Below are 24,797 nucleotides of genomic sequence, written 5' to 3'. Positions count from 1 at the left end.
TCACCATCTACGGCCCGTAATATCATCAAAGGGTTCGGAGAATCTGGAGAAATCACTGCACGTAATTCCACCAGAGAAGCTTAAAAAATGTGTCTCCTCAGTTCCCAAAAGTTTACTGAGTGTTGTTAAAAGGAAAGGCCATGAAACACAGTGGTGAACATGCCCTTTCCCAACTTCTTTGTCATGTGTTGCTGGCATCAAATTCTAAAGTTAATGATTATTTGCAAAAAAAAAAAAAGTTTATCAGTTTGAACATCAAATATGTTGTCTTTGTAGCATATTCAACTGAATATGGGTTGAAAAGGATTTGCAAATCATTGTATTCCGTTTATATTTACATCTAACACAATTTCCCAACTCATATGGAAACGGGGTTTGTAATTTGACCAAGAAAATAAGATTCAGCTTCCCTGAAGAGATTCACCCGTGACCGGATAGTTCCGCCCCCCTTCTGAAGACGCTGTTTACAAATGCTGTCAATGTAAAACAAACCTGTTCAGCTTCAAAGCTCATGTAAAATGCATGCTCATGCTTAAAACATAAAGCTAAGCAGCAGTCGGGCATTAGAGGACTTGTAATTATGGATGGGACGTATTATTAAGATATGCACCCCACAAGTCTGTTTTTACCTTCCTGCAAAATAACAAGCGCGCCATTTAATCAGCACAAAAGATACATTTTAGCTTCTCAATCTTGTAAACCTAGTGTCAAATTTACTACTCTCTGGTCACAAAACCAGTTATTAAATAAAATTACATACCTCTAATATTTTTCCTGAGTCTTGGATATGTCCAAAATTAACAACATCAGATTGCCATAAATTGAGGGTTTTTTTTATGGGCGTCGCAATTACTCACTTTTATTTGCTATTTACAGGTGGTCTCGGCTCGTAACCCCCGCAAATAATAGGGATCTCCTGAAGTAAGCCAAGGAGATTTGATGGTGATGAGTTCTGCTCTGTGACAAAAAATGTACACAAAAAAAATCTGCTTTTTTGCTTTCCATAAAACCCTCAAATTATTTTCGATTTGTACAAAACGACACAATCCTCATCATCAGTTTGATTCTTTGAGTTATTGATGTAGATTTTTTTTTTGTTTGAAAAAAACTAGGGCTGCCAAACCATTTAAATACTTAATTGCGATTAATCGCATTTTGTTCATAGTTAACTCAAAATTAGTCGCAATATCGCAGAAATATATAATTTTTTGTCATTAATAGGTGTACCCAAGATAGATATTTTTAATGTTTTAAAACCATTACTGGACAATTAATTTGCTTTAATAAAACATTTGTATTAAACATTATCCTTTTTGCGTTGAGCTGTTCCAAAAAACACCTACTACAAATACGCTTTTAAAGAGAATTAAAAAAAGAATAATACCTGCACAGCGTTGGTGCCTTACCAGAGTTTGTATTTTTTAGGAATACGTCATTTGTATGCTTGCTTTAGGAGCATGTGCATTTAGAGGAGAGGAGCTACACTTCCATATTTAGATACCAGTTTTACACATTAATAACAGAGATTGTCAGAGAAGTTAGGTGATATTTTGTCTATCTGAATAAATGTATCTGATATTATGTACTTTACATATTGCACAAGTTAATGGCATTCATACCTCTGCATGACAATTCATTTGCTTTAATTAAATGTTTTTATTAAACATTATCCTTTTTGTGTTGAGCTGTTCCAAAAAAGACCTACTATAAACACGCTTTTAAAGAGAATTAAAAAAAGAATAATACCTGCAGAGTGTTGGTGCCTTACCAGAGTTTGTATTTTTTAGGAATACATCATTAGTATTCCTGCTTTAGGAGCACATGCATTTAGAAGAGAGGAGCTACACTTCCATATTTAGATACCAGTTCCACACATTAATAACAGAGATTGTCAGAGAAGTTAGGTGATAATTGTCTATCTGAATAAATGTTTCTGATATTCTGTACTTTACATATTGCACAAGTTAATGGCATTCATACCTCTGCATGACAATTAATTTGTTTTAATTACCGGTAAATGTTTTTATTAAACATTATCCTTTTTGTGTTGAGCTGTTCAAAAAAAAGACCTACTATAAACACGCTTTTAAAGAGAATTTAAAAATAATAATACCTGCAGATCGTTGGTGCCTTACCTGAGTTTGTACTTTTCAGGAATACATCATTTGTATTCCTGCTTTAGGAGCACATGTATTTAGAGGAGAGGAGCTCCAGCGACCCCCGCGACCCCAAAAGGGACAAGCAGTAGAAAATGGATGGATGGATGGAGCTACACTTCCATGTTTAGATACCAGTTGCACACATTAATAACAGAGATTGTCAGAGATGTTAAGTGATATTTTGTCTATCTGAATGAATGTTTCTGATATTCTGTACTTTACATATTGTACAAGTTAATGGCATTCATACCTCTGCATGACAATATTTAACCCTATCTACCTTTTATTAATAAAATGTAATATTTAGCCTGTAAAACATTCTGTAATTGCAGAATATCAATCAGAACAAGTTAGAAAAGAATATACCATAACGATGGTAACATTGTGCAGTGAACTGCAATTACCCGATGTGGGCTGCAGAGGGCAGTAACAGGTATCACAGCCCTTTGAGGCATTTGTGATTAAGGGCTATATAAATAAACTAAGCTTCAAGAGGTAGTCACCTGAAATGGTTTTCACTTCACAGGTGTGCTTGAAGCTCATGGAGAGAATGCCAAGAGTGTGCAAAGCAGTAATCAGAGCAAAGGGTGGCTATTTTGAAGAAACTAGAATATAAAACGTGTTATCAGTTATTTCACATTTTTCTGTTAAGTACATAACTCCACATGTGTTCATTCATAGTTGTGATGCCTTCAGTGACAATCTACAATGTAAAATAGAAAATTAGGGTCGGACTTAGACTTCCTTTTACTGTCATTCAAATTTGAACTTAACAGTAGAGATAAGGATGGAGTTTAGTTGCATTAGCTGGTTGTAGTGCAGGATAAAAGAGCAATAAGGTGCACATATAAATAAATAGATTACTGTCCAGATAAATATATTGCACTTTTGCATATGCATCTACGTTTATGGATGTATGTTATATTGCCTTTAGATTCCAGAGAGTTAATCCGTTTTTTGGGGGGAATTGAGGGATTTTTAATTAGTTGAAAGTTCATAAAAAGCATGCATTCTGTTAATGTCAGCATTTGAAGAAAAGTAGGTATATTTGACCCAAATATTGAGTTTTCCCAAAAGCCACTTGTGATGTGCGAAGAGTTCATCTGGAGCGCCTGAAGCTTTTTGGTTCTCCAGCTCCTCCATCAAAGCACCGTGTGCTAATTAGACCAGGTTAATGCCGAGCAGCCAGAGGGATGGTGTTTCTTTCATTGTTTAGTCCAAATCACTTATCCCTTTGACTGTTCGCCATCAATGTTTTTATGCATCCACTCACCTCCTCGACACACCGACTGCTCCTGGGAGCGCCTGTGGATTCATCCCATTTCAGGGAGACAATTGATTTCCAGTGCTGTCCATCTGATATTGGCTGCATGCTGGGGCGGTGCTGCGTGGAAATCAATGTCACGGGATCACAGCTTGCTGGTTGGGAAGCAGGTTATAGTGCATGAGTTACAAGGAAGCATCGAATGATTGATGGACTGCACCATGTTGCTCGCACATTGATTGACAACAACGCAAACCCAGCAGGCACAAGACATGGATACAACGTTGATTGCACATACATGTCCTTTAAAACTGACTTTGAAACAACGTCGCAAATTCGTTGTATTTGTAAATTGAGACAACGTTGATGTCTAACGTTGGATCCACGTTGTTGGTTGGGAAAATGACCAAATTTCAATGGTCAAATCAACATCACAACCTGAAATTGAATGAACGTCGTCCAATAGTATGTGTGTTGTACAAACCCCAAAACCAGTGAAGTTGTCACACTTTGTAAATTGTAAATAAAAACAGAATACAATGATTTGCAAATCCTTTTCAACTTATATTCAATTGAATAGACTGCAAAGACAAGATACTTAACATCCGAACTGCAAAACTTTGTTATTTTTTGCAAATATTAGCTCATTTGGAATTTGATGCCTGCAACATGTTTCAAAAAAGCTGGCACAAGTGTCAAAAAAGACTGAGAATCTTGAGGAATGCTCATCAAACACTTATTTGGCACATCGCACAGGTGAACCGGCGAGTTGGGAACAGGTGGGTGCCATGATTGGGTATAAAAGCAGCTTCAATGAAATGCTCAGTCATTCACAAACAAGGAGGGGGTGAGGGTCACCACTTTGTGAACAAATGCGTGAGCAAATTGTTTTAAGAACAACATTTCTCAACCAGCTATTGCAAGGAACTTAGAGAGTTCACCATCTACGGTCCGTAATATCATCAAAAGGTTCAGAGAATCTGGAGAAATCACTGCACCTATGCGATGATATTACGGACCTTCGATCCCTCAGGCGGTACTGCATAAAAAAGCGTCATCAGTGTGTAAAGGATACAGTGACGTGCAGTCACTAGAGGCAGGTGAGGCGGGGCCTCACCTGCCATCATGGAAAGAAAAAAAATGTAAAAAGAAACAATTTCTATTAAATTGTTAAATGTATCCAGTGATTATACTATAAAGTTATTTTCCATTTAACTTCACCAGTTTTAGATTATTTTTATTTAAAATCGCTGAATTTTCACATTTGCCGTTCAAATACTGAGAAGAGACGGTGCGGTGAACAGCAGCCAGTTGAGGCACGTCACTCAGTTGTGCCTCAACATGGATTGCGCAATGACTCGGTTAACTGCTGGCCTGCTGTGCAGTGAGACTGTATTGCTATATGAATTATATTATACATTTCCATAGTTTAGTTAGCTGAGGTATATAATGTACAGTGTATTTTGTCAACAACTGTATGTGTGTAACGTATTTCTTGTGCTGAGCGATCATAAAACGGCTGCAAAAGACGCACTGGCTGAGGCTTGCAGTAATCCCGCCTCCTGCACCCCCGCCGTAGAATGCAACACCTGACGGGAGTGTTATATCAACTAAAGCCCACACTTAATCTTTCCACGTGCAAGATTGAATGTATTTAAAAAAGTTATTTCATAAGAAGCCAAAAAGTGCAAAAACAATAATGTTCGTGTTGGAGGAGTTGTGACTGACTGCAGGGCCACAACATTAGGTACACCTGCAGACGGCAGGTGTACCTAATTCACAACTCCTCCAACACGAACATTATTGTTTTTGCACTTTTTGGCTTCTTATTAAATAACTTTTGAAACCTATTTTTATGGGCTTTCCTCTTTGTGATGTTAAGTTCCTGTTATGCGCTGTTATACAGTATATGCCTTGAGCTCTTATTTTGAAGGCGCTAAGAGCGGAAGTGATGACACATTGGAGTGGAGCGGAGGTTTTTGAAAGAAGGTAAATAAAGTGGTCCTCGTGTAAACTGGAGCCTCCGTGTTTGTTATTTTGTAGTTTCATACAGTATAGGCGACATTTATAAACCCTCGGTTACACTTTTTTAAATAGATTCAATCTTGCACGTGGAAAGTTTAAGTGAGGGCTTTAGTTGATATAACACTCCCGTCAGGGGGTGCATTAATCCAGCACAACAGTGGCGCATGGACTTCATTTATAAGTAAAGGTAAGACCATAATAACGTTTTTTTTATTAAATGTATTTTTTTGTGTGCTACAGTTTGTATGTGTAAAGTTAAAGTTAAGTTAAAGTACCAATGATTGTCACACACACACTAGGTGTAATGAAATTGGTCCTCTGCATTTGACCCATCCCCTTGTTCACCACCTGGGAGGTGAGGGGAGCAGCGGCGCCGCGCCAGGGAATAATTTTTGGTGATTTAACCCCCAATTCCAACCCTTGATGCTGAGTGCCAAGCAGGAAAGAATGCTGGTATGAGCTTTTAAACATAACCCGTTAACTGCTGCCATTTAAATGGTGAATAAGATACTATTTAGGGTTCATATGTTTGTAAATCTGACTGTGATGAAGTCAGTGCCTCACCAGCAATCAACCTCACCGCACGTCACTGAAAGGATATCACCACATGGACTCAGGAACACTTCAGAAAACCACTGTCAGTAACTACAGTTGGTCGCTACATCTGTAAGTGCAAGTTAAAACTCTACTATGCAATGCGAACGCCATTTATCAACAACACCCAGAAACGCCGCCAGTTTCGCTGGGCCCGAGCTCATCGAAGATGGACTGATGCAAAGTGTAAACGTATTCTGTGGTCTGACGAGTCCGCATTTCAAATTGTTTTTGGAAACTGTGGACGCCGTGTCCTCCGGAACTGTCTTTGCAGTCTATTCAATTGAATAGAAGTTGAAAAGGATTTGCAAATCATTATATTCTGTTTTTATTTACGATTTATACAGCGTGCCAACTTCACTGGTTTTGTAAAATATTGGTCGGGAAAGGACCAAAATTCAATGGTCAAATCAACATCAGAACCCAACATGGATTAAACGTTGTCAAAAAGCATGTTGTTTCAACGTTATGTTTGAGTTGCTTAACGTCAGGACTTAATACAACAAGTTCTCAATGTTGTTTTAATGTCTTGTGCCTGCTAGGAAATAGGTTGTAATCTTTGGACCTTAAAGGGTCCCTCTAATGCTGACAACGGTGACACATGTTTCATAGTTCTGGACCTAAGAATGATGTCTACCAGTAAAATGTCCCCCAAAGTAGACACAGTGGTGGTTTTAGGCTTGTTTTCTAACAGGTTTCAGCACATTTTGGAACACCCACTTTTAGCTCCCATGGGCCTGAGGACGTCACCTACAGAAGACTGGAGGCAATTTCATATTGTGTAGTATGTGTTTTGGTAGCATCTTCATCCCCAATCACGATGTTCACTCGCAGAATTGGAAGGAATGATCAAATATGTCTGCCAGATGCATTGTTGCAGGTTGTAGCAATCCAACTAAAGAAGTGGTCAGCCTGCATACATTTCCAAATGATGGTCATACGTGGAAAGTATGGACCTCTCCAGTCAAAATGACTCACACAAAAATGGGACGGACCAAGCGAGACGAGTATAATTTGCAGCAATCATTTTGATGATTGTGACTTTGAAGAAGAACGTTTTTTTTGGTCGGAAGGTGGATGGAAAATATTTAAAGACTCAATACGAATGTGATCCAGAAAATCAGGAGCATACTCGAGGAGAGAAAGACTGAGTCAGAATGTGCAGAAAAAATGAGGGAAAAAAGAGCATATCAGGTGCTCAAGAACGAGAGAGATAATAGGTAAGCTGCTAATACTCCATTGTGTGTCCTCTTCTATTGATGTTTTCCTGAAGATGCTTGAGGAAGCACAGGCTCAGGTGTAGATGGAAGAGCAGGGAAGTCTGGAGATTATGTTTAGAGGGGGGCTACACATCAAGTCTGGTGATGGAAAGTGGGTGTTCCAAGAACAGTTTTTGTCTACCCAGTATTTAAAAACGAATTGATATTATGGGACATGACTGTCAGATTCAATTCCAGTAGTACAAACCCCGTTTCCATATGAGTTGGGAAATTGTGTTGGATGTAAATATAAATGGAATACAATGATTTGCAAATCCTTTTCAACCCATATTCAATTGAATGCACTACAAAGACAAGATATTTGATGTTAAAACTCATAAATTTTTTTTGCAAATAATAATTAACTTAGAAATTCATGGCTGCAACACATGCCAAAGTAGTTGGGAAAGGGCATGTTCACCACTGTGTTACATGGCCTTTCCTTTTAACAACACTCAGTAAATGTTTGGGAACTGAGGAGACACATTTTTTAAGCTTCTCAGGTGGAATTCTTTCCCATTCTTGATTGATGTACAGCTTAAGTTGTTCAACAGTCCGGGGGTCTCCGTTGTGGTATTTTAGGCTTCATAATGCGCCACACATTTTCAATGGGAGACATGTCTGGACTACAGGCAGGCCCTTGTACCCACACTCTTTTACTATGAAGCCACGTTGATGTAACACGTGGCTTGGCATTGTCTTGCTGAAATAAGCAGGGGCGTCCATGGTAACGTTACTTGGATGGCAACATATGTTGCTCCAAAACCTGTATGTACCTTTCAGCATTAATGGCGCCTTCACAGATGTGTAAGTTACCCATGTCTTGGGCACTAATACACCCCCATACCATCACAGATGCTGGCTTTTCAACTTTGCGCCTATAACAATCCGGATGGTTCTTTTCCTGTTTGGTCCGGAGGACACGACATCTACAGTTTCTAAAAACAATTTGAAATGTGGACTCGTCAGACCACAGAACACTTTTCCACTTTGTATCAGTACATCTTAGATGAGCTCAGGCCCAGCAAAGCTGACGGCGTTTCTGGGTGTTGTTGATAAACGGTTTTCGCCTTGCATAGGAAAGTTTTAACTTGCACTTACAGATGTAGCGACCAACTGTAGTTACTGACAGTGGGTTTTTGAAGTGTTCCTGAGCCCATGTGGTGATATCCTTTACACACTGATGTCGCTTGTTGATGCAGTAAAGCCTGAGGGATCGAAGGTCACGGGCTTAGCTGCTTACGTGCAGTGATTTCTCCAGATTCTCTGAACCCTTTGATGATATTACGGACCGTAGATGGTGAAATCCCTAAATTCCTTGCAATAGCTGGTTGAGAAAAGTTTTTCTTAAACTGTTCAACAATTTGCTCACGCATTTGTTGACAAAGTGGTGACCCTCGCCCCATCCTTGTTTGTGAATGACTGAGCATTTCATGGAATCTACTTTTATACCCAATCATGGCACTCACCTGTTCCCAATTTGCCTGTTCACCTGTGGGATGTTCCAAATAAGTGTTTGATGAGCATTCCTCAACTTTATCAGTATTTATTGCCACCTTTCCCAACTTCTTTGTCACGTGTTGCTGGCATCAAATTCTAAAGTTAATGATTATTTGAAAAAAAAAAAAAAAAAAGTTTATCAGTTTGAACACCAAATATGTTGTCTTTGGAGCATATTCAACTGAATATGGGTTGAAAAAGATTTGCAAATCATTGTATTCCGTTTACATTTACATCTAACACAATTTCCCAACTCATATGGAAACAGGGTTTGTAAAAAATACACAAAAAGAACTTGCTAGTGAATTGTCGGTCATCTGGACACTACGGGTCCTTTAAGATTATTCTACCATATTATACACCTACACATGTTATTAGGGATGTCCCAATCCGATACTGGTAATTATATTCGCCTACATCTAAAATGGCTGCGAAAAGAGCTCGGATACAAGCTGGCTGTTCTTGCCAGTTTAGCAGACAGATTTTAGGTTGTCTCCATTTGAAAGTCTTTTAAGAGTCTTTACTTCCAAACACTGTGAAAATGAACACACAGAAATAAAGTATGTCAACGTCATTTACATAAGATACAAAATAACGTATCCGTGATGTTCCAGCACAAAATAAATGCATTAAAACAAATGTGCTAGCGCGATCCTAATTTGCATTGGATATACCATACGCATGCTACTGATTAGCATTAGCGATTTTCCAGGGCGATTTCAACACGTCTGAACTTGGCAACAAAACTTCAACTAAGATACACGTTGCAAGCAAACAGCTGGTGTGTAATAAATACAACACTTACACTGCAAAAACTGAAATCTAAGTAAGATTAAATATCTCAAATAAGGGGGATATTTGCTTATTTTCTGTCTGATAAGATATTTCTTCTCCCTAAGCAGACTTTATGTTAGAGTGTTTTACTTGTTTTAAGTGTTTTGGTCCTAAATGATCTCAGTAAGATATTACAGCTTGTTGCTGAGATTTGATGACCTATATTGAGTAAAAGATGCTTAAAACTAGAATAGCAACTGATGCAAAGCTGTGTTATCAACACTCACAAGTATAAAACTACTTTTTTAACGTAATCATTTCTTACTTCAAGCATGAAAAAAAATCATGATGTATGCATATCATTATGTCAAGGTAATGGCACTAGCATTTACTTAATTTAAGAATATTTTTCAACAAATTGAGCGAAAAGGTCTCATTTCTTTTTCTACCAAAAGTGCACTTGTTATTAGTGAGAATATACTTATTTTAAGGTATTTTTGGGTTAATTGAGGTTAGCTCATTTTACTTGTTTTGGAAAGTCTTGACAAGCCGAATTTTCTTGTTCTATTGGCAGATAATTTTGCTTAGTTCAAATAAAATACCCCAATTTTTTTTATTGTTTTTGAACACTGACTTTTTGCAGTGTACAGTATACACACTTTGTAGGGCTCAACAAAATACAAGACCGGCACGTTCAACTTAATAGCAAAAGACTACTTCCTAAATAGAGCAACCCAACGAGGACAAACTGAAATGTATGCATACTGGCAAATGAGACTTGAAAGTGAAAATAAAACAATATATAACAAATGGATAGTACACAGTGCATAAATTGTGTTCCCTACTCAGCTGAAGCATCCATCCAGCAGCAAAACAAGTAAAATGCATGTATATTTCTTGCGGATATCGTATGTAATCGATATCAGCCGATAGTCAAGGCTGCAATATTGGTGTCGTATCAGAAGTGAAAATGTTGTATTGGGACACCCCTGTTTTTTTATATAAACACTGATTAATAATACTGACGTAAATATTGTCATTGTTCTACTAATATTGAATTGAATTTCTCTCATGATCAATACCTAACTTAAATGTAGTGTAAAATTATCCCTGTGATGCAAATATATTATTTTGTAATTTATTGCAATCTAATATGTGAAAGTTCTCAAAACCAAAGCAAACTTTAAACATGAAATATTTATAATAAATAAGATACACTACTGATACTATACTAATAATAATAATATGTATGATTTATTTTATTATTTTGTGTATTTATCTCCAATGTATTTCAACCACAACTAAGCACTATCATCGATGTAAAAGTTGAATAGTTAAATAAGAAAAAAAAAGTTATTTTCATTCTTTCAACTTCAATTAAAATGTTACATTTATTGTCAGTCTACCTATATATATTTGAGTACCTTGTCTGGTTGCCGCAGTGATGGCCAATTGTTAATTTTTCTTAAAAACTATTTAACATGTGTTGAGCATATTTCACCAACTGCTTTGAAATATGTGTTTAAAAAAATAAATTATGATTTTATTTTTTTTTCATGCCGTGACAGTAATACAAATATTTGTGGGGGAGAGGGAGAATAAAGTAGGGTATCTGAAGTAAGCTATCATAATACCTGCATCAAAGGGTTAAAACCTCGATAATGAAAATGTTTGGTTTTATATCATAGTTTTTTTTTTTTAGATAATTCATCTGCAATTAATTTGGGAGTTACTTGGTATTTGAATGCAATTTTGATTATATATATTTTTGTGATTTATTGCAATCTAATATGTGAAAGTTCTCTCGACCACTGAAAACTTACTAAATACGAAATACTACTAATAAATACAATGTACTATTTCTATGTAATACTAATTAATAAGATAATGTGTGATTTATTTTATATTTCTGTGAATATAGTTCCAATGTATTTCAATCAAAACTGAGCATTTTTATCAATGCAAAGGTTAAATTAACATTTAAAACGTTTTTTAATGTATTAAACTTAAATTTAAATCTTACATTTCTTGTCAGTATACCTATATATATTTGACTACCTCTTTGGTTGCCATGGCGATGACCTTTTCTTTTTCTTTTCTCTTGAAAATATGTGAAAGTTCTCTAGACCAATGCAAACTTTAAACATGAAATATGTATAATAAATAAGACGTACTACTGATACTATACTAATTAATAATACTATTTGTGATTTATTTTATGTATTTTTTTTGTGTTATCTGTTATATTATCTAGACCACTACAAACCTTAAATACAAAATACTAATAGTAAACTAGAAAAGGCATTTTTTGAAAGAAATGCGCGTGAATGCTCCAATGCTGAAGTTGAACTGAAATCCTGGAATTTTTTTTAGAATTGTTGAAGTAGAGCACACAATTCCCAAACAGGCTGAATATTTTGAAGTTGGAACAGTTTGAATCCGATGAAAAATGTGCTAATTGTGGAACTTTGAAGAATGTCCCATTGATTTCAATGGGAAATTCCCCAAAATTTTAGAATTTCGGGAAAAGCGGGAATTGTTTTGAAAACTGTAAAAAAAACGTGAATGTTCTGAATGAGTTAATTGTTGGTGTTGGAATTGTTCAAGTCGGTGGAGAAATGTTGAAATAGTAACATATATAATTGAGAAATGGTATTACGGAATTCCTGGAATTTCGGGAAAACCGGGAATTTTTCCATTTTAAAAACAACTTCGTTTTTTGTCCTGATTAAGAGAAATGTTTTGACGGTGGAACAGTTGAAATGCGTTGAAAAATTTGGCAGGAGTAGTCGCCAGAGAAAAGGGTGGAAATATGGCTTTGGAAAACCAGGAATTCTGGAAAATCCTGGAATTTTTTTGAACTTGGAAAAATAACAGTTTACATTTCCAGAATGGTGGAATGTTTTGAAGGTGGAATGGTTTGAATGGGTTGAAAAATGTGGAAATTGTAGAAGTTTGAAAAATGGCCAATTAATTTTGAATGGGAAAAACGTCCCGGAAAACTGGGAAATCTGGGATCCGCGATTCCCAAATAGGCTGAACAGTTTGAAGTTGGAACGGTTTGAATCGGATGAAAAATGTGGAAGGTAGAGGGCGCCAAAATCTGGAGAAGAGAAAGAAGTAGAATAATAAATAGATGGATTTTGGTGTAGAAAACCATATGTGTGAATGCTTTGGAGCATTCACACAATAAGAATGTGACCTCGGACTATGTTAAGGTAATGTGTGGAGTTCCCCAGGGTTCGGTTCTTGGCCCTGCACTCTTCAGCATCTACATGCTGCCGCTAGGTGACATCAAACGCAAATACGGTGTTAGCTTTCATTGTTATGCTGATGACACCCAACTCTACATGCCCCTAAAGCTGACCAACACGCCGGATTGTAGTCAGCTGGAGGCGTGTCTTAATGATATTAAACAATGGATGTCCGCTAACTTCGTGCAACTCAACGCCAAGAAAACGGAAATGCTGATTATCGGTCCTGCTAGACACCGACATTTATTTAATAATACCACCTTAACATTTGACAACCAAACAATTACACAAGGCGACTCGGTAAAGAATCTGGGTATATCTTCGACCCAACTCTCTCGTTTGAGTCACACATTAAGAGTGTTACTAAAACGGCCTTTTTTCATCTCCGTAATATCGCTAAAATTCGTTCTATTTTATCCACTAGCGACGCTGAGATCATTATTCATGCGTTCGTTACGTCTCGTCTCGATTACTGTAACGTATTATTTTCGGGTCTCCCTATGTCTAGCATTAAAAGATTACAGTTGGTACAAAATGCGGCTGCTAGACTTTTGACAAGAACAAGAAAGTTTGATCATATTACGCCTATACTGCATATACTGTTCCTTTATACACACATATACATATATATATATATATATATATACATACACACATATACATATATATATATATATATACGCATATATATATATATATATACACATATATATATATATATATATATATATATATATATACCTATACTGGCTCACCTGCACTGGCTTCCTGTGCACTTAAGATGTGACTTTAAAGTTTTACTACTTACGTATAAAATACTACACGGTCTAGCTCCAGCTTATCTTGCTGATTGTATTGTACCATATGTCCCGGCAAGAAATCTGCGTTCTAAGAACTCCGGCTTATTAGTGATTCCCAGAGCCCAAAAAAAGTCTGCGGGCTATAGAGCGTTTTCTATTGGGGCTCCAGTACTATGGAATGCCCTCCCGGTAACAGTTAGAGATGCTACCTCAGTAGAAGCATTTAAGTCCTGCTGACGGTCCAGAGTTGGGACTCGCTCGCCTGTGCATCGGTTGGGGACATCTCTGCGCTGCTGACCCGTCTCCGCTTGGGATGGTCTCCTGCTGGCCCCACTATGGACTGGACTCTCACTATTATGTTAGATCCACTATGGACTGGACTTTCACTATTATATGCCACTCGACGTCCATTGCACATCCGGTCTCTCCTAGATGGGGGGAGGTGGAGGAGGGGGGGGGGGGGGGGGGTTCTCATAGTCATTCACATTGACATCCCACTGGGTTGTGAGTTTTTCCTTGCCCTTATGTGGGATCTGAACCGAGGATGTCGTTGTGGCTTGTGCAGCCCTTTGAGACACTTGTGATTTAGGGCTGTATAAATAACATTGATTGATTGAAGAGACATTACTGATACTATACTAATTAGTAGAGATATCCGATAATATCGGCCTGCCGATATCGGCCGATAAATGCGTTAAAATGTAATATCGGAAATTATCGGTATCGTTTTTTTTATTATCGGTATCGTTTTTTTTGTTTTTTTATTAAATCATAAAAAACACAAGATACACTTACAATTAGTGCACCAACCCAAAAAACCTTCCTCCCCCATTTACACGAAAGGGTTGTTTCTTTCTGTTATTAATATTCTGGTTCCTACATTATACATCAATATATATTAGGGATGTCCGATAATGGCTTTTTGCCGATATCCGATATTGTCCAACTCTTTAATTACCGATACCGATATCAACCGATATATGCAGTCGGGGAATTAACACATTAGTATGCCTAATTTGGACAACCAGGTATGGTGAAGGTGCTTTTTCTAAAAAATAATAAAATAAGATAAATAAATTAAAAACATTTTCTTGAATAAAAAAGACAGTAAAACAATATAAAAACAGTTACATAGAAACTAGTAATTAATGAAATTGAGTAAAATTAACTGTTAAAGGTTAGTACTATTAGTGGACCAGCAGCACGCACAATCATGTGTGCTTACGGACTGTATCCCTTGCAGACTGTATTGATATATATTGATATATAATGTAGGAACCAGAATATTAATAACAGAAAGAAACAACCCTTTTGTGTGAATGAGTGAGAATGGGGGAGGGAGGTTTTTTGGGTTGGTGCACTAATTGTAAGTGTATCTTGTGTTTTTTATGTTAATTTAATTTAAAAAAATAAAAAAATAAAAAAAATAAAACGATACCGATAATAAAAAAAACAATACCGATCATATATTACATTTTAACGCATTTATCGGCCGATAATATCGGACATCTCTAATACATATCAATACAGTCTGCAAGGGATACAGTCCGTAAGCTCACATGATTGTGCGTGCTGCTGGTCCACTAATAGTACTAACCTTTAACAGTTAATTTTACTAATTTTCATTAATTACTCATTTCTATGTAACTGTTTTTATATTGTTTTACTTTCTTTTTTATTCAAGAAATGTTTTTTTAATTTATTTCTCTTATTTTATTATTATTTTTAAAAAGTACCTTATCTTCACCATACCTGGTTGTCCAAATTAGGCATAATAATGTGTTAATTCCACGACTGCATATATCGGTTGATATCGGTATCGGTAATTAAAGAGTTGGACAATATCGGAATATCAGAATATCGGATATCGGCGAAAAGCCATTATCGGACATCCCTACTAATTAGTAAGATCATTTGTTTTCATATTTTGTGTATATATTTCCAACATATTTCAATCAAAACTAAGCATTATTATCCATGAGAAGGTTAAATAAAACAAAAATAAAAAAAAGGAATTTATTGTCAACCTACCTATCTGTATGACTAGCTCGCCTGGTTGCCACAGCGATGGCCATTAAGCGCAAGAGCAGCAGCATGATTGTGTTTGTCACATGCACTTTTATACAATAACACACGTAGTGAAATGAAGTAAGCTCACCTCCTGCCGAACTATTCAAAGTATTGCTAAAGGAAAAAACACATACACAATAGAGGCAATTAAAATACAATACAGAATATTGCACGCTACACAATAATGGGATTCGACTGTGCGGTGATGCTGCATAAGCTGCCCACACGTGGCTAAATAAGTCAATAAATATGAGAGCAGGAATTAGCATATTGATGAGAAAGCCTCTTTGGGGTGACAACATATGTGCATGTGTTAGTGCTCGTATTCATGCAGTGCACAGTCATCGTTGTTACCATGCGGGGTGATTGCAGACGCTGCAAAGATAAATGTCTTCCTGTCACAGGTAAATCACTTTAGTCAAGCATCCTTATCTAGGAGGTAATCACCATGGCAACGTCACCCCACCATTACAGTATCAGGTGAAGACATCTCATATGTGCCTATGCATTAAATAAGCATTAAATTGGCAAAGGAGTGTTTGCTGTGCTTATTTTAACTTTATGTAAAGAAATGATGTGATGACTCCTTCCTGCCTGGGAAGTGACCTCCTGCCAGGCTCTCCAGTCCCTCCTCCCAAGCAGCAATACAATTACACTGCATGTCCTTGACGCTATTTCACCTTGCTTTTTGAAAAAATAATTCTGGTGAAAAATCTGTTTTTTCATTAAATAAGCTTTTAATCATAACATGTTTTAATTCAGCCTTTACCGTTTTGGACATAAGGGTATTAGCACGTATTTTATATCCCAGTGTATATTTTCGATTTGTACAGTATTTAACTTATGCAATTAATTGACTGATTAACATGGAACATTATGAAATTCAGGCTTATCCAATTTTGAATTAAGTTTTGTATGATATGAGCATGTAAAAATGTTTCTAAGGAAAATGATTTTAGTCAAACATTTTTAATAATAATCAAATAAAATAATTTAAAATAAAATAATTTATTAGATTAATATTACAATATATATCCAAAAAAAGTCAGCAATTTGTTTGATTTAATTTAATTAAAATACAAGAAAAAATAAAAAACAAGGATAAACATTGAAAAGACCCCAATGTTTGTACACAAATGCAATTTTGTACATCATACTGTGTTGTGTTGTTGGAATTTTGAATTAAGTTTTGTATGATATAAGCATGTAAATATGTTCCTAAGGAAAATGTTTTTATTAAAACTTTTTTAATAATGAAATTAAATAATGAAAATGTATTTTATATATTTATTTATTAAATTAATATTGCAATAATTCTTTAAAAAAAAAAAGGTGAGCATTTTGTTTGACTTAATTTAATTAAAATACAAGAAAAACTAAAACTAAAGATAAACATTAAAATTAATTAAATTATATGAGTTCATATTTAATAAAAGTATTAATTTGGAAAAAATATAAATAAATGTATATTTGAATGCCTTTTTAGTCATTTACTTAATAATGCATTTTTGGTTGCATTGATTGGCTATAATAGCAAAATGAAAACTACTGAAAACTGTGGGCACAAACAATCACATTTTGGAATTTGGATTCAATCATTGCATAATAAAAATGTTGGTTCAGAAAAGACCCCAATTTTTGTACACAAATGCAATTTTGTACATCATGTAATTATTCTCAAGAAAACTATTTTGTTGGAGTTATAGAAAAATACAAAAACAAGAAAAAAATTTAATTCTGCCTTTACAAATGTTTAGACATTAAAAATGTCTTATGTAAATTAATATTTTATAATTGTGTTACCTAATTTACTTAATTATAAATGCAATGTAAATACTTTCGTCATTTAATTCACAATTTAGTTTTGGTTGCTTTGATCGGCTATAATAGAACAATGCACATTGGATTATTAGCACACATTTTATATTCCAGTGAATATTTTAGATTTGTACGGTATTTAGATGATTTAAACAATTATTTGACTGATCAACTTAGAACATTCTCAAGAAATTATGTTTTAATCTGTTTTAAATATAATTTTTGTATGAAATAAGCATTCAAAAATATACTGTCTCAATATTATTATTTTTAAACAATCATTATTAATAAAATGTATTAAAAATATGTTTGTATGTAAATATAAATAATAAAATCAATTCTAATTAAAAACAATTCTCAGTAATTTTAGTCTTAATCTACAGTATTTTATATTCCAGTGAATATTTTAGATTTGTACAGTATTAAGATGATTTATACAATTATTTGACTGATTATCATAGAACAGGGGTCACGCGGGCACCAGGTAGCCCGTAAGGACCAGATGAGTAGCCCGCTGGCCTGTTCTAAAAATAGCTCAAATAGCAGCACTTACCAGTGAGCTGCCTCTATTTTTTAAATTGTATTTATTTACTAGCAAGCTGGTCTCGCTTTGCTCGACATTTTTAATTCTAAGAGAGACGAAACTCAAATAGAATTTGAAAATCCAAGAAAATATTTTAAAGACTTGGTCTTCACTTGTTTAAATAAATTCATTTATTTTATTACTTTGCTTCTTATAACTTTCAGAAAGACAATTTTAGAGAAAAAATACAACCTTTAAAATGATTTTAGGATTTTTAAACACATACCGGTATACCTTTTTACCTTTTAAATTTGTTCCTCTTCTTTCCTGACAATTTAAATCAATGTTCAAGTAAATTATTATTTTTTTTATTGTAAAGAATAATATATACATTTTATTTTAATTCTTCATTTTAGCTTCTGTTTTTTCGACGAAGAATATTTGTGAAATATTTCTTCAAACTTAATATGATTAAAATTAAAAAAAAAAATTCTGGCAAATCTAGAAAATCTGTAAAATCTGAGGCTTTTGACAAAGTTGCAGAAAAGTACTCTCAGGTCATAAACAGAGTTGGGCAAGAGTTTGAGAACAGGTTTTGTGACCTGGATCAGCTTGAGCCATGTGTGTCGTTCATTTCTAATCCTTTCATGAACGTGGACATATCATGCATTGCTGAGCAGTTAAGTGCAACATATAGCCTGGATGCTGAACAGGTGGAGATTGAAATTGTAACACTGCAAAATGACCTCCACCTCAAAGCCCACCAGGCTGCACCAAACTTTTGGTGCCTTGTTGACACAGAAAAATACAGTGGTGTATGCGCAGCAGCTATGAAGGTTGCAAGCCTGTTTGGTTCACCTTATCTTTGTGAATCAGCCTTTTCTGACATGAACTTCATCAAGAACAAACACAGAACACGCCTCACTGATGCACATCTGCAAGACTCACTCAGAGTTGCAGTGTCAAGTTACGAACCAGAGTACAACACACTAGTTAACAGCATGCAATGCCAGGCTTCCCACTAACTGACAAAGAAACAGATAACATATTTGGTGTCCAGTTCAAAGTGTGACATGATTTATTTAAATATTTGAGAGTTGACTTTTGCATTTTACATGAGTTATTATTTGTACAAACATGATGCAAAGTAATTCATGATTTGTTAAAAAATGTTAGTGGCTAGCTTGTTAAAATGGGATATTGTGATTTCACAAGACTGTCTTAGAAGTGATCATTTGAAAATGTTCAATTTGAAAAATGTGCACTTACAGAAAATATAAAAATAAAGTGTTGCATATTGATATTTATCTGTTTCTATATATATATTTATTGCGAGAAATCATTAAGATGATCAGTGTTTCCACAAAGATAAATATCATTAATTATTAATAATAACATAGAGTTAAAGGTAAATAGAGCAAATTGGCTATTTCTGGCAATGTATTTAAGTGTGTATCAAACTGGTAGCCCTTTGCATTAATCAGTACCCAAGAAGTAGCTCTTGGTTTCAAAAAGGTTGGTGACCCCTGTCATAGAACATTCTCAAGTGCATTTTGAATCTATTTTAAATAGTATTTTTGTATGAAATAAGCATTCAATAATATACTGTCAAGAATTTTTTTTTAATACAACCATTAATAATAAAATGTCTTAAGCGTGTTTGTATGTAAATATAAATAATAAAATAAATTCTAACTAAAAACTATTCTCAGGCAATTTAGTCTTAATCTCTTATCTTATATTCCAGTGAATATTTTAGATTTGTACAGTATTTAGATGATTTATACAATTATTTGACTGATTAACATAGAACATTCTCAAGAAAATGCATTTTGAATCTATTTTAAATAGGATTTTTGTATCAAATAAGTATTCAAAAAATATACTGTCAAGATTTTTTTTTTTTAATACAATCATTAATAATAAAATGTATTACAAAATATGTTTGTATTTAAATATAAACAATAAAATAAATTCTAATTAAAAACAATTCTCAGGAAATGTAGTTTTAGCCTACAGTATTTTCAATATAATTGTGAAGCATTTTAAAACATGAATTTCAAGAAATTGGGGGTTAAATATATTTAAAAAAATAAAAAATCATTTTAAAAGTTGTTTGTACTTCTTTAGTGTACCGGTATTCAAAGAAGAAAACACAATACTGCCTTTACAAATGTTTAGACATAATACATTATATTAATGAACTATCCAACTCATTTCATTAGGTCGTTTAATATAGAAATTGTTTTACATTTTGGTCACTTAGTTTAGAAAATATTCTTGATTGCATTAATTGGTTACGTTAGAATATAAAAACGACTGCAAACTACAAGCACAATAGACATATTTCCTAAACCAGGGGTGTCAAACTCATTTTAGATCGGGGCCCACATGGAGAAAAATCTACTCCCAAGTGGGGGGTCCGGACTGGTAAAATCACGGCACGATAACTTAAAAATAAAGACAACTTCAGATTGTTTTCTTTGTTTAAAAATAGAACAAGCACATTCTGAAATTGTACAAATCTTGTTGGGGTTTTTTTTTTTACACCTCCATGTTGCGGTTAATAGTATTCTATCGTTATTTATATTTTCTGAATAAATGATATGATAATGTTCATCAGTCAACTCATTGGTGTTCATTTTCAATCTATCAAGATAAAAAAATATCAAAATCAAATTACAGGATGTTATTTATGTAGTTTGATCATTTTCCTCGACTGATGTACTAACATCATGTGGTTTATTTTGTACATATGTAGCATCATCTACAAAGAATTGCTATTGCGACATCGAGTGGACACATTTAGAACAGCTGTTTCTTTCATTCAAAAATTTCAGGTTAATTTTTATACTTAGCAAACTCATCCCGCGGGCCGGATAAAAGCTCTTTGCGGGGCTGATCCGGCCCTCGGGACATACGTTTGACACCCCTGGCCTAAACAAATACAGGAAGTCCCATACTCATACCTGGTTATTCATCCTTACCCCTTCTTCCTCTCTCCACAGCAGCAGGAGAACCAGCAGTTTGTTCCCAGTCAAGGTTAATGGAGACAGAGGGAGGGACAAAAGACGAAGACACCAACAAGATGTATTTTCGCCATGGATAAATAACTGATTGTACTCTTCACCGTGCATACTGTTCCCATTATCAGTGCCAGTTCCGTCATGCCGTCTTGACCGAAGATGCGTCTAAAATTGGATGTCATTGTCAAATAACATGCTCTCAGAAAGTCTCATTTGAAACTAAATGGTGTGCACTACCTGACGCAACCAGCAGAGGCGCTATAGATTCAGTCTCGACTCAGTTGCTGTCCAAAGACGACATGCAGCAGAACAGACAAAAAAAGGTCAATATACAAATCATTCATTGTTCGATAATGGGTTAAAACGACGACCACTTACAAGGCAGACGTTGACCTTTGATCTCTTTGTGTTGCCTATAACTTACAGGGGAATACTGATGTCATGTTAGTCACCATAGCAACATGCTGAGTCATACAAGCCCACAATGACATATGTCAAACAATGTTTGAAAATGAATGACATGCTTATTCAGACAGGACTGTTCCTGTCATGTTTTTTACAGAAGGTCCCTAAAAACAGCAAGCATGCAGTTGAATAGCCTTGCCCCTCGCAGAAGAAAACATACCTATAGGTTCTAATCCAAACATTGTTTCCTTTAGAATAGGGTCATGGCACCATTTGTTTATTAAAGTTATGCAAATAACCTTCCAACATGATCATGGTACAGGACATGTTGAACTTCATGACACGATTAGAGGAGACGAGCAGGCAGTTAGGATCATCCTGGGGAGTGGGAGCGCTCCTTGCAGGAAGAAGGGGGGACAAGGGGGATAAATAAGCAGGCTTTGGCAACAGGACCAGATCCGAGCCCCTGGCGGGACCCTTCATTCTAGTTTTCAACGCCTCGCAGAAAAGTTATGTGAAATCCTGCACTTTGAACACAACACAGACGGTGTTTTTTTTTGTTTTTTTTTAAACCTTTAAACAGGGGTTCTGTACAGCAGGATAATGGTGAGCATTGCTAGCACTCAACACTCACACCAAGCCTGAGTGTGATTGAAGATGCAACAGCATGCAGTAAACACTTTTTTTCTTTTAAAAATTACAATAAAAATGAAACAAAAAAGGAAAATAAATACATCTTGGGATTAAAAAAAGAAATCTTAATACATTATTTTAAAATTTTCCTTTTCTTGCACTGTGTTTCATATATCTAAATATATATATATACATAGACATTTATGTATGTATGTATATATAGACCGTATATAAACCCACATATCTTTGTACATTTTGGTATAAGTTCTCTCTTTCTTGCAGGGGATCTTAGATTTTTTTTTTTTTTTTGATTGCCTTGTGCTGATGGGGAGGAAACGTTGACTCCGCCCCTTTCAAGTGTTTGCTCTCTGTGGTAATGACTGCCATGAGGAGAGGGGAGGGTAAGAGGGAGCTCAGCAGTAGAGAGGACAAGCTTGTAAAAGGTCCACAAAGTCCAGGACACGCAAAAAGTAGGAGCTTGGTGCCTCTTCCCCCAAAGCCAAAAGGTGCATCGGAGATGTCCATTATCTCTTATCTGGGGGGTGAGGGGCATGACAAAAATCAGCACTCAAACACAGGTATTACATAAAATAGTATATTAAATATGCATTAATAGATTGTTTTTAGATATTTTCGTCCATGTTAAAACATTTGACTTAACTTTTGATATTGCATTTTAAAATACATATATACAGTATCAATGAAGTAATGGTTTAATTTATTTAAAACACGCTTAACAATATTACATTGAACATTGTATTCAATTTTAACAAAATTATAGTAAAAACATACAAAAACAGCACACAAACACAGGTATTACATAAAATAGTACATTAAATATGCATTAATAGATTGTTTTTCAATATTTTCGTCCATATTAAAACATTTGACTTAACTTTTGATATTGCATTTTAAAATAAATATACCCAGTATCAATGAAGAAATTGTTTAATTTATTTAAAACATGCTTAACAATATAACATTGAACATTGTATTAAAGGGGAACATTATCACCAGACCTATGTAAGCGTCAATATATACCTTGATGTTGCAGAAAAAAGACCATATATTTTTTTAACCGATTTCCGAACTCTAAATGGGTGAATTTTGGCGAATTAAACGCCTTTCTAATATTCGCTCTCGGAGCGATGATGTCACAACGTGGCGTCACATCGGGAAGCAATCCGCCATTTTCTCAAACACCGAGTCCAATCAGCTCTGTTATTTTCCGTTTTTTTCGACTGTTTTCCGTACCTTGGAGACATCATGCCTCGTCGGTGTGTTGTCGGAGGGTGTAACAACACGAACAGGGACGGATTGAAGTTGCACCAGTGGCCCAAAGATGCGAAAGTGGCAAGAAATTGGACGTTTGTTCCGCACACTTTACCGACAAAAGCTATGCTACGACAGAGATGGCAAGAATGTGTGGATATCCTGCGACACTCAAAGCAGATGCATTTCCAACGATAAAGTCAAAGAAATCTGCCGCCATACCCCCATTGAATCTGCCGGAGTGTGTGAGCAATTCAGGGACAAAGGACCTCGGTAGCACGGCAAGCAATGGCGGCAGTTTGTTCCCGCAGACGAGCGAGCTAAACCCCCTATCGACCCTAGCTTCCCTGGCCTGCTGACATCAACTCCAAAACTGGACAGATCAGCTTTCAGGAAAAGAGCGCGGATGAGGGTATGTCTACAGAATATATTAATTGATGAAAATTGGGCTGTCTGCACTCTCAAAGTGCATGTTGTTGCCAAATGTATTTCATATGCTGTAAACCTAGTTCATAGTTGTTAGTTTCCTTTAATGCCAAACAAACACATACCAATCGTTGGTTAGAAGGCGATCGCCGAATTCGTCCTCGCTTTCTCCCGTGTCGCTGGCTGTCGTGTCGTTTTCGTCGGTTTCGCTTGCATACGGTTCAAACCGATATGGCTCAATAGCTTCAGTTTCTTCTTCAATTTCGTTTTCGCTACCTGCCTCCACACTACAACCATCCGTTTCAATACATGCGTAATCTGTTGAATCGCTTAAACTGCTGAAATCCGAGTCTGAATCCGAGCTAATGTCGCTATAGCTTGCTGTTCTTTCCGCCATGTTTGTTTGTGTTGGCTTCACTATGTGACGTCACAGGAAAATGGACGGGTGTTTATAACGATGGTTAAAATCAGGCACTTTGAAGCTTTTTTTTAGGGATATTGCGTGATGGGTAAAATTTTGAAAAAAACTTCGAAAAATATAATAAGCCACTGGGAACTGATTTTTAATGGTTTTAACCCTTCTGAAAATGTGATAATGTTCCCCTTTAAATAAAAAAAATTTGTAACGTTAATAGAAGAATTTAGATGTGCAATATATACTAAAAATGATATCGAAAAATATTACAACAAGCAACAAATTAATATTAATATTCGTTTAAATAGTTTTTGTAAGAATTAAAAAATGATCGTCTTTAAAAATGTTGCATGTTTACATTTTGTTGGCTGCTGCTGTTTTTTGTGGGTGACTTTCCACAAATGACTTTCTTTGTGTCTGATAAGTTAAAAATGTCTCTCTTTATGTGTCTGATAAGTTAAAAATGTCTCTCTTTTTGTGTCTGATAAGTTAAAAATGTCCCTAAAATCATTCAAAATGTACAATTTCATATTTTCATTTATTTTTAGAAGAACTACAGGCCTGTGTTTTAATCAAATTC

General features: G+C 35.4%; 2 protein-coding genes across 5 annotated transcripts in view; both read right to left on the bottom strand.

Moving 5' to 3' along the window:
* grik4 (glutamate receptor, ionotropic, kainate 4) overlaps positions 1 to 3,466 on the bottom strand; it is a 1,016,493-nt gene extending 1,013,027 nt beyond the window's left edge. Inside the window, exon 1 of the mRNA XM_061973003.2 lies at positions 3,433 to 3,466. The gene's annotated coding sequence lies outside the window, so the exon portion shown is untranslated. The remainder of the gene's footprint in view (positions 1 to 3,432) is intronic.
* An 18,246-nt stretch (positions 3,467 to 21,712) lies between these two features.
* Positions 21,713 to 24,797, bottom strand: part of arhgef12a (Rho guanine nucleotide exchange factor (GEF) 12a) — a 102,284-nt gene continuing 99,199 nt past the window's right edge. For all 4 annotated transcript variants that reach the window (XM_061973000.2, XM_061972999.2, XM_061973001.2 and 1 more), the window contains one exon: positions 21,713 to 22,639. In XM_061973000.2, coding sequence (XP_061828984.1) covers positions 22,629 to 22,639 — 11 coding nt within the window. In that variant the 3' untranslated portion in view covers positions 21,713 to 22,628. The remainder of the gene's footprint in view (positions 22,640 to 24,797) is intronic.

Source organism: Nerophis lumbriciformis, linkage group LG17 (genome assembly GCF_033978685.3).
Source record: "Nerophis lumbriciformis linkage group LG17, RoL_Nlum_v2.1, whole genome shotgun sequence".
NCBI lineage: Eukaryota > Metazoa > Chordata > Actinopteri > Syngnathiformes > Syngnathidae > Nerophis > Nerophis lumbriciformis.
This window is presented reverse-complemented; position numbering and strand designations above follow the sequence as displayed.